The following is an 11,376-nucleotide window of genomic DNA, read 5'->3' on the forward strand; positions in this document are numbered from 1 at the left end:
TGGGCTAGCAGGGGCTACAGGCCCCCCCCCACTTTTTTGCAATAATAGGCTAGGAAATTTTTTGGAAGGTTTACTCCAACGCAAATCTGGAGCAAAGTCTACTCCTATGTAGCAGTTTTTCTTGACTGGAAACCTTTTTTGGTTAATTTTCTAGGTGCTTTATCTTGTTTAATGATATGATCGTGTTTTATTACCCTCAAGCTAATTTATCTATTTTATAGATATTGATATCTTTTCTGAACCAGACTGTTTATAAAAATTGAATAGAAATAAGCAGGTATTTTCTAAAAGGGGTATTTTTCGGCGTTCTAGAGGGCGTGGCCTCAAAAAAATTTCGGGCACACCCATTTCAGCCCCTTCACTTTAAGAATGGTGCGCGGTCCCTACTCCAAAGTAGTCTACATCATAGACGGAGGAGCCAGGGGTATGAAGGGCACATGCGATGCTCGCTGCTTCCCCGAAACAGTGGTAATAAAGTACATATTTGTAGCTCACGGAGGTGCCCCTTCTTTGCCTACATGTGCCCCTCCTCAAACTTTAAAACCTCTATGGGTTGGCTTGAATGGGGTCAAATGGGAAGGAAATCAAGGGTTCTATGAAGTGGCCATTCTGGAAAATCATTGAACAGTCTCATTATCAAAGTGAGGCGAGTAACGAAAACTGTTCTTGTTCGATTTGTTATGGCGGTAATTTAGTTGAAAAGACCTTTGGGAAGTTGCAATCTTGGATTTTAGATTGCTTGATAAACCGTTGCTGGTATATTTCGTATCGTTTAGCTGAATTTTAACATCATATTTTTTGCTGTTGCGGACTGTATGGCTTCGTCAAGTTACTGGGGAGTTTAGCTATTAACGGACTGGGGAACTCTCAACAGACAAAACTATCTTCTCGCAAAACTATCTAGAGGCCAGTCCAGTTAGGACGACCAGGAAGCTCGGTTTATTGCAAAAGTTTTCTAGAAGCATGGATACGAGAGGCTATTACAGAAATGTGAGTATGTTACCCGCTGTGTTTCAGGAATCAGGTTCTGTCTGGCTTCTGCAGTAAAAACCAGCATCAGAAGAACCACCAATTTTAAGAACCTTTTACTAAAATTGCACGATTTGGATTTCTTAAAAAGGAACACAACTGACCCTAAAATTTTTTTTGATTCTTGTATAAAAGATGCTAAACTTTGAATTTTAACAGATCTGCAAGAAAGCTGGAATCTTCTTTCAAGATAAATACAATATTTTTAAATGCTTACTGAACAGAAGCAAAATGGGAAAATGTTTGTATAAAGTTAGCATTCAAGGTTATTTCAAGCTTAAAAAATTGTATGTTTAGTTATTTCCAATTCACAAAGAGTCCTCTTAGAAGTGTATGTCAAATCAAGAAAAGTACTCAATTAAGAGATCATTGAATTTTTGTCACAACTTTAATCTTTCTGCATTGTATTGGTAACTTGTCTAAGGGAAAGATAACACAATATTAAATCTCATACCTATTCTCATGGAAGATCATTATCAACATAGATTTGAACCTAAATTAACATGAATCAGGACAAGGCAAGAACTCAGGTGACACCATTGTTATATGTTGGTTAACAGTGTACATGTAATATACTAACTCACCAACTCGCAAACTTCTATTGTTAGAATTTAAATTGGAAGGCAATACAGAACTTTCTGAAGTTTTGATTCAGTAAAGCTGAATTCACACTATACGCGTCACAGTGTGAATAGAATGCCTCATTTCTTTGGCTAAGACAATGTTTTTTGATATATTAGTTTCAGATTATTGTTTCATCTGTTTCTGTAGCATACTTAAGTTTTCAGCTTGATTTTGCAATGCAATTAATACAGTACAACTTGTTGAGAATTTTGCAAGTTGCTGTGAACAGCATTGGAAAACAGATAACGCGCCGCTCGATGACGCATCGTGTGTGAATAGCATGAAAAAGTACATGACGCAATGCTCGATGATGCTCAGTGACGCACTGTGCTGCAACGTGTCCAGTGAGAATTCAGCTTTAAATAGCTATTTCAATGCTAATTTATTTTTCTTTGTGTGAGAACTCATTGCCTTAAATCAGGTTTTAAGAACCTTAATAAAGAAGCACTACCCTTAATTTTATTCATAAGAATATTAATTTCCTTTTATAAGAATCTTTTTAGCCTAAGTCCAACAAAGGAGGTTCTTTTAGGCTGGTTTTTACTGTATATGACATTTACTTTGGGACAGCTTTGATGAAGCAACTTATGCCAGATGTTGTCCAGGACAAAAAACAGGACAAAAAGTCAATGAAGATGAGCAACATTATTGAAATTTTGTTAGCTTACATGTAGCTTACATAGATGCACGAAACTAAAAGTAGTATTGTCAATGTCAATTTCCTGATAGAATTATATTTTTTCTGTGAATTAATAACATATTGTATTTTATTAAAAGCTCCTGGGTAAAGGCAGATTTTGACTTTAAATATTTACCTTACATTATTAATTTTTGTATAATTTTATTTTCATGGAAATATTTAGAACATTCTACCAATTTTGAAAGCAACTTTCTTTTTAAATATAATCTTGCAGAGTTTGTCCATTTTCAAAGGCTCTTTTTTAGCCCATGACACTGACTATATTTTATTCTGTCACATACTTTTACAATCTTTAGCCATACACTATTTGATTGAGGCACTGTCCTGAAAAGTTTGAGGTAACACTTGCATGTTTCACTTTTTAGGACTTTCATCGCCCTTCACCTTATGATAGCCCAGAAACTATATCTCCTTTTCGAACAACTTTTGTCAGTCAAAGATCAACTGAGTCACCATCTGCTACTGGTTATAACAGCTCAAGGACCTCATACCAGGACTACCCAACATCAAGAAGATTGGCAGATGATGATTATGGTGGTTTGAATGCCAGATCTGCAGATATTGAATCAGCTCACGAGTCTAATAGCAGAGGTTTCTTTTCGCTTTCTTATCCAACTAAACCTATTAAGACTCTCTTAAGCACCTAGGGGCTAGTTTGATTCTGGGGATTTAAAGGGGCTCCAAAGAACGCTCATTAGAAAGTTAGAAAGACATAATGCCTCTGCAATCAGAATATATCTCATCAGTTTCAAGATTGTTTAAAAAAAGTCATTTTGCTTTGGCATTTTCAAGCATGAAGACTGATTTCTCAAATTTAACTGGACAAAAAGAGCTTAAGGTTGGACTCGTTATTCCATGAGCTAATGTTAATGTCTGTTTTAAAAGCTGCTAAAGGAATTAATGTACCAAAAAAGTATTAAGTTTTATGCAAAAAAACATCATAACCTTATACTGAATTCTAGTGTTTGTCTTGGAAAGGGGGGCTAATAGAGATGGGTGGTTGTTTCGAATTTCTGCATTGAAAGGGGACCTAATAGACCGGGGTTAAGCTAGGCCTTTTCCAAGAAATGGCCCTTGGGATTTAGCCAGGGCTCTCATGATTTCTTTACAGTAAAGGATTACTCCAGGTGAAGTTAATATACTCTGTGGCATTTTGCCTGAAAATTTTGAAGGTCAGAGGGTCTTAAAAATATTTTCCAGCCCTTGGGGTAAGATTAAACATGCATTCCAAACACTGCAAACAAGCTCTCAGCTCTAGACTTTCTCCATGGCCTCAAGAAGTTTATTTTAATTAATCTAAATTTCATCATCATTAATTAATCATTAAGTTTATCTAAATTTCAGCATTGCATAATTGCCATCAACACAATATTTGCTTGCATAGATTTCAAATAAAAGTATTTATTTCTATAGCTGTACTCAATGCACTAAAAAGCCTTCAAGAAAAGATTGGCAGGCTTGAGCTTGACAGAGTAAAAGCAGAAGAGAATCTAAAGACACTAGCTGTTGAAGCAAACGATTACAGAGCAATATTGCATAAGGAGCATGAACTCTCTGAATCTGCTCAGAGTGCAATTGAAGTGCAAAAGAGAGGTATGTCATGTTTTTATTTAGAAAATTTATTAAAAGAAGTTTAAAATACTAGTGAAAAGAATTGTTAAAATTTGGGCATTCTTAATTCAATCTAGCCTTTGTATCCCCAAAATTTGGTTAAAGGTGAACTGAAATGCAAAATTAACATATTCTCAAATGAATGTTTATTGGACATCAATACCAGTGACATTGTCAGTTTTTTTATATTCAACACTGTTTTCGAGTTGCAGAAATTTAAGGGTAGTGATAATTATATTAGCAAATAAAGGTAGCGATAATTATATTGGCAGGACTGGAAAAAGAATGGTAATAATTGTAATTTTCAGCCTTGAAAATCTTTGTAGCTAAGTGATAAAGCAGTGATCAGCTACAAAACGACTCCTTCGTGAAGTTAGATCTTCCACGTTAAATTTTATTTTCCTGTTATTTTCTGGAACCTACCCTAATTAACTTGGATATATGCTGTAAAGATTTCGAATTAAAATCACTGTTCTTCTACATATCCATATTTAATCAAATCAAAGATTTTTAGGGGTTAAGAGCCCGGTATTATAGATTTTTCATTTGACATTTATACGAAACCATCAAGCATTGGCATTATTTTCAAAAGAAATCTAGGAGCCTGTGCTTCTTGACTGGCTACGGGCTCCTTAAAAAGAATAACCCACCAGCAACGTAACGAAGAGTTAGAAGGCTACAGCTCTCGCTGAATTACCCGAGTCGCTGAATCGGAAAAGCTTGCAATTTTCCAGAAATTATATATCAAAAAATAATGTTTTAGATTTATTAAAAAAACATGCTCGATTCTTGATGAAATGAAAAATTCAGACATTCGTCCTCATGATTAACTTCAGAAATTTGTATTTCTTCAAGCTGCTAAAGACCCTAGTGCCTATTCCTTCCAAACGTCAATGCTGTCCTATCATTACGCAGTACCATGACATATCCTTTGTAAATTTCGTTAGCTTCAAATTTTTATGTATTTGGGATCAAAGACTACACAGATCTTTTTAAATAGTAACTGAGCCATATGAGCTAAACGATCCAATTCGTGCGTGATTTGCATTCAAGGAATAAAAAACATCGTGGTTGTGACGTCACGCGCGCTGGGTCACTTGAAATGCCGACAATGGTCGAGTCACAGCACTCGACAATAATTTCATGACTTTTAAAGCGGAATTGAGTCAAAACGGACAATCAACCAAAAACTTGAAATTAGAATTCTATGCATCTTTTTTGCACTATATAAAGAACAGTTTTGCATTTCATTTCACTTGAAAACTTACTTGAACTTTTGAATCATAACCATAAACACTTTTTTTTATAAATCTTCTTTTTCTCCAGATAAAGCTAGAAAATTTGTATTTTGTTATGTTTTTTGAAGCTATGTTTTTACTTTATGTTCCAAAATTTAGCTTCTTTATTCTTGAGAAAAAAGTGTCTGACAAGGATTCAAACCTATTACTTCGCAGTTTTCTCAGAAAAAACCTTTCGGCCCTCGGAGTCGTAAACTTCTTTGGTCTGTCAAAACTTTTTACACACCGCAAAAGCTGCACTAATTGAGCAACCGCCGACAGTTGGTGCAATTTAACGATAACTATTCGCAAGAAACATTTTACAGGAAGCAACTTGCAAGTGCTTCTCGTTACTTACTTCTTGATATTTATGATACGTCTCAAGGCCTAAATGATTTTTATGGTTGATGTTTTTTAATCTTTTGATGTACATAAAAGGCTTTCAAAACATCAATAGTATCTTGCGAGAGTTTCATAGAATTAACAGCCGTACTTGTTTAATGTCAAAAGATTTTTAAAAAGTTTTTCAAAATTTATTGTATAAAATATCCTCAAAATTTCGAAGTCTGTCCCAAAACTTTTTTAATGTTAGTTTAGTTATGCAATCTTTGAATAAATAGCAAGTAGATGTTTAAAACGAAAATGGGAAGCCTGAAATTAGAGGTGTAGCCTATATTCTGGGATGTTTTGTGCCTTGTTTTTGCAGTATTAATTTGCAGTATCAATGGGAAGTTTCTAAAGACTGAACACTGTCTTTTCATTATTCAAACTAGACATTCAGTTGCTCATGTACCCCTTTTTTTATGCCTTTTAGTTTTTGTAAGATTTTATAGTCTGGTTACAAGAGCCTATGAGTTCATCCATTCATAGCACTTTTACTGTACCCTATGTGATATTTGGCTATCCTTCAGTATCTTTGCTCATTGAAATATCATACATGTATCGGAATTAGCAAGCATTTATTTACCATTGCATTTGACCTCTAACGTTTTTGACACAAGTATGTTTACATAGATGTGAAGTCCAGATACACACAGTAACAGTAGAGCTTTGCAAATTGCTTAATATCTTTGTAGGAATTAACCTGAAAGAAATATATTGCTGGTCATTTCCTGAAATTCAAAAATTTACATGATACGATATTTAAACACTGCCTGAAATTAAGAAATTTACATAATACAATATTTTGTTTTGCAAATCTTTGTATTTATAGATAGGACAACTCTGTTTAAATTTGCCTTTTAAATATTTGAAATCAAATTTTTTGGTCTATATATTTTTATCTCTGTACGTGTGTTTTTTTACTTTGCCTAGATCTCGAAGACAAACTTCACTCGGCAGAAGATAGGTGTCAGCTGCTTGAAAAACAACTAAAATACATGAAGACAATTCGGCATCCTCCAGAACCGGTTGCAGCTCCCAGATACAATCCCTATGATCAGCATTCTTTAAGATTTGGTCCCCAGTTCAACCAACCTGAGTTGCAGGTTTTTTCTTCACCTCCAAGTGATAAGCTTGCCGAGTTGGAAAGAGGGCAAATTAAGCTAACTGCCTCACAAACACTAGCCGAGGTAATTTCGCAAAATAAACTTATCTTATTACATTTTATTTCCTTGAGGCTGCCTTTCATATATGCTTCAGACAAAAGTTGACACAATTTCGTCATTTGCGTGCCTTGACATTATTCTATGTTTGTTTTAATTTTCAGTCTGGAAACTCACGCGAGTCTTATTACATCATGCTTAACAATGTTGCATGATTGTTAAGATTGTTATAATTGTAACACAATTTTCTATTGGTATAATGTATTGTGAAGCAAGCAACGAGCATCAGTAGCTGCAAATCAGCTTAGTACCTATTACGGAGTAGTCTGTTGCCCCAATATGATCGCATTTATTTTGTTTGTTTATTGCAGAGTAAAATTAGAGAATTAGAAGAAAAGCTACAGGAAGAACGGCATCAGAGGAAACTTTTGCAGGACAGAGCTGCCGAGGTATGCATTGAATGCCCATATCTTTTTCTGCAAGAACAGGCACATTATTTTTGCGCTATTCTTGTTAATTATCTTACTGCGTATACTGACATGTGAGTTTCTTATATTATGTATACATCTAACTAGTACTTTTATTGGATTTTTTATTTAAATAACAAAAGACAATGCCTGTTCTCTCAAAATAAATTTATCATACAGATGACCATTATATCGTAGATTTCGTTAACAAAAGTACCTTTTTTCTAAGCTTCAAACTTTGGCAGCAACGAATAGAATTCTTTTGAACATGACATCACCAGAAAGTAAAAAGACGAAGAAAAAGACACGGAAAAAGAAAGTGAGTGTTGATGTTTGTTTTAAAGCTAATGAATAATTGAACTCTTTAAATTTTTGACCTGGTATGCCAATTACGTCCTCTTTTGTTGATCCATCTATCTCTAATTGAAACGACTGTTTTACTGGTCTGTCATGAAGTGCTGTGTCGATGTCGTTTAAACAGAGCTGTACACGCTTCTAAGTTGAACGTGTATAGAACAGGACGGTTCTAAGTTGCAACTCCGATTTCCACGTTTAATGCGATCATAAGGTAACGTCTCTGCTATTTATGTATTTAAATCTATTTCTATGTTTACTAAATAGTCAATGTTTGTATGGTAGTTTCTATTCACCTCTCCACCTTGGATAAGAGACTTTTTTTGTTCACTTCGAAATCACATAACCATAACTTCCTTGAACCGCAGCTGTCTTGGGAATCTATTGTAACAGTGTCGTGACATCTGGTTTAGTTCCAAGGAGCAGAAAAGTGCCTATACCTAAGCTTTGATAAGTGGGGGGGGGGGGGGGGGGGAGCTTAGGGGACAGGAGCTGCGAGACTGCGGAGTAAAACTATTTCGCATTGTATATTCAAGATTTTATGGCCCTCTTATGATTTCTTTGTTGCAACTTTGCCTCAAAATGGTTTATATTTCATTTAGATTATTTTTTTCTTCATAATTAAATTATTTTGCTTTTTTGGCTGTATTTTATCCTTGTATATTTTTAGGCCACAAAAGAGCTACCTGTTAAGAGGAAAGTCCAGAAAGAGGCAACCCCTAATGCGCATTATCGCCTCGATTTGGGAAACATCCCGTTTGTGGTTGGCAAGGTAACGTATGACTCCTTATTCGCTTTTTCTTTTCTCGTGGTTTTGGCTTAATTGCAAAAGCAGCTGCCTATACTTCAATACTCTACCTATTATGCTTTTTTTAAAAGCTAACTAATTCTTCGGTGGAAAGCATGCAAAATGCTCAACTGCGACAGCGAAGTATATCCCATTGTTTTTCCTGTTTTTTCCCTGACTAGATTAAGTAATTAAACTGCCTTATTCACAGTCAACAACAAAATCTCATGCACTTGGCGCCAATATTCAAAAAGTTTTCTCCCTGATGAAATCCCACAATCCTCAGCTTTGTAACGCAGCTTCAGAAGCACATAGGAAGTACCCCAAGAACACTTATTCTTCCGCAACCTCATCTAGTGAATCTGATGGCATCGCAGAACTTGTTGTTCAGTTGCAGGATGAATTTGGACACATGGGATTGTGAGTTATTAGATTTCTTTTATTTGATTATTCTCGAGTCTGGAATAAATGTATCCCCGCCTCATTCTAATTCCAACCAACTTTTTATTTTATTTCCGTGTATAATGAAAATGCAAGATTTATATAACGAATCACTTTGTAGCTTAAGGAAGCGCATGTAGAACAGAAAGATAGAGTGAAAACATTATTAAAAACTGAATACTTATATGATACTGTTATTTTATAAATAAGATATTTTCTAATTAACGTATTGTTTATATTCCTTCTGTTTCCAATTTAAAAGGCCTCCTAGCCATTCACCTCGCTTATTATTATTTAGGAAATTTTCCAGGCATCCCATGTATTCCGGACCCCCGTCTATTGGGATTTGGGATATCTTCCATTTTCCCCGTTTATTCCAGGCTCCTAGTCTATTACAGACTCGAGAGAATTCTATTTTCATATGTCTTGGTGACATTTGTTGTGAAACTGTCTGTTTTTGCGTTGTTGCATTTGGTTTTCTTATTTTGTTGCAAAGGGCCTACTTTTGACGAATCCAATCACAAACTGCTTGTGTGAAACTTATTGCTTGTAAAGAGCGTTTAAATATGTAATTTAATTTGCCTATACAGGTCAGCAGCACTCTTTCTTTTGAGTCATAAGTGCAGTTTTCCCTTTTCATAATGTCTTCAACTTATATTTGTTGTTAGTGATAAATGTTATGATGTACTCTGCATTGTAACTTTTCTCGCAATCCGAATAGCGTGTTTGTGGACTCGGATTCCATCTTGCATTTCACAATTTCTCTCATTTGAATCTCGGTATTTCTCGGTATCTAATCACAGTGTTACCGCTTGATGCAAAAATTTACCAAGGCCATAGAATTTATTTTCAACATAAAAAAGGATTTTTCTTTAAAGTTTGCAAGCATACGTTGCTCGAAGTAAACAAAGTTTCTTCCACCTTATTCTGGGCAGATAACGTTGAGAATCAGCAGGCAACCATTTTTTTGTAGGACTGATTTCGAATTTCTTTTTGTAACATAGTTACTCCTGCACTTCCTGTAAACTCTTACTGTTATTCCTTGGCTTGTGGTAGAAATTGAAGTGTATTATTCTTTATTTTCATCTGAAGTGAGCACAGTGAACTTGTTAAGCAAATCCAAGAAACTTTTGATGTGAAGCTCAAGGAAGACTTAGAAAGAGAACTTGATAGACTCGTTGCACGAATGGAAACGAAGGGCGAACAAATTGCCATTTTAAGGGAACACGAACGAAAGCACTTTGCAGCAAAGCGACATAAAGGTAACTCGCCAAGCCGCCGGAGCCTCAAGCTAAAGGGCTCAGAAGTGGAAGTCGTGACGACAATTAAAACGAAAGACGAAACACCCAAAGTTTTGAAACGAAATTGTAGGACACCCAAAAATGGGCCTAGCCCGACAAACAAAAACTTAGAGGTTTTAAAGAAAGTTCAAAAATTGCAGGGAACTTTGAGACAAGACGATTTAAGCTGGGACTGAAATATGAAGCAATTTATTTTTATGTTATTGTATGATACTGCCTGTTTAAAAACTTCATTGATTGGAGTAAACTATGACTGATGGATTTGTTTTACTTTGTAAAATATCTGGTGCTGAATGTCTCTGTTTGTTTATATTCAAGGGATATGCCGCTGTATTAACGCAACTTTGCATATTTCGAGTCAAGGGATAACTTGCATAACATATACTGAGAAGGTTCAGTAAGCATCTTGGTTTTGCAACAACTAAGAATTTTATAATTTGAGATCACTAATTTTATGTTGTCTCCTGTGACACTCATCTATTTGTCAGGGATGTTCCACTCATCTTGCACTAATGCCTATTTCAGATTTGTATATTTGTGATGTTGGGGGTCAGAGCGTAAAACTAGCTTGCTAATTATACTCATTCTTTTGCGTATGTTTGGTTCAATAGTAATAATGAAATTAATTAAAAAATTCTATTAGCAAGGATTGATCGGTCTGTTTATGAAATCTGTTTCTTATGCTATTGGGCAATGTTAGGTGTGGCCAGGCCCGCCAAGATAGGGGCCGGGGGCAAATTTATAATAAAGTCCTAACAACAGCCAGTTTTACTGGCTCTTTAATTCTTCACCCCCCCCCCCCCCATAAAGACTCTCGGTGGGCCTTGACATAGCCTACTTGTAACAAACCCGTGCCATCGACGAAGTATTTCCCCATGACATGCTATGTGTTACAAATGACAAACGATGGAAGAAATTATTTTCCTACGTTTTGGTGATAATAGAAATCATAGAATGAAATGAACTAACGATATTGAATTCCAGCCAGAGAAAAAGATCTGACAACTCTTTTCGAAACCCCTATTACGTTATTGTTCATATAACTTATATAAGATAACTAAACGTTACAATGAATGGGAATATTTTGCAATTTCTATGTTATTGAGATTTTTATTTAAACTTATCGAATGGTTTGGCAAAAGCAAGTCTTCAATTTTTTGAGTCGTCAGACTTTTTATCTTACATATAGTCCTAGGGCCTTGAGGTCTAGGGGCCTCATAAAGTAATGAAATCCGCTTTAA

The 11,376-nt window shown here is 35.3% G+C and overlaps 1 protein-coding gene across 1 annotated transcript; it reads left to right on the forward strand.

Annotated features, from left to right (window-relative positions):
* The first annotated feature begins 537 nt into the window (after positions 1-537).
* LOC135685631 (centrosomal protein of 57 kDa) lies at positions 538-11,276 on the forward strand. The gene is made up of 9 exons (XM_065201619.2): positions 538-990; positions 2,719-2,944; positions 3,767-3,946; positions 6,556-6,812; positions 7,157-7,234; positions 7,482-7,571; positions 8,277-8,378; positions 8,605-8,813; positions 9,927-11,276. Exons 1-9 carry the CDS (start codon positions 964-966, stop codon positions 10,309-10,311), a joined length of 1,554 nt encoding a protein of 517 aa, XP_065057691.2. The 5' UTR covers positions 538-963; the 3' UTR covers positions 10,312-11,276.
* Positions 11,277-11,376: the final 100 nt, after the last annotated feature.

The sequence above is a fragment of the Rhopilema esculentum genome, chromosome 15, assembly GCF_057945365.1.
Source record: "Rhopilema esculentum isolate cy_ngs chromosome 15, ASM5794536v1, whole genome shotgun sequence".
NCBI lineage: Eukaryota > Metazoa > Cnidaria > Scyphozoa > Rhizostomeae > Rhizostomatidae > Rhopilema > Rhopilema esculentum.

Coding starts and splice junctions, on each gene's coding strand:
- LOC135685631 (XM_065201619.2), top strand. CDS start 964: ATGGATACGAGAGGCTATTACAGAAAT. Junction 7,235..7,481: donor TGCAGGACAGAGCTGCCGAG/GTATGCATTGAA, acceptor CTTTTTTCTAAG/CTTCAAACTTTGGCAGCAAC. Junction 8,814..9,926: donor GAATTTGGACACATGGGATT/GTGAGTTATTAG, acceptor TTTCATCTGAAG/TGAGCACAGTGAACTTGTTA.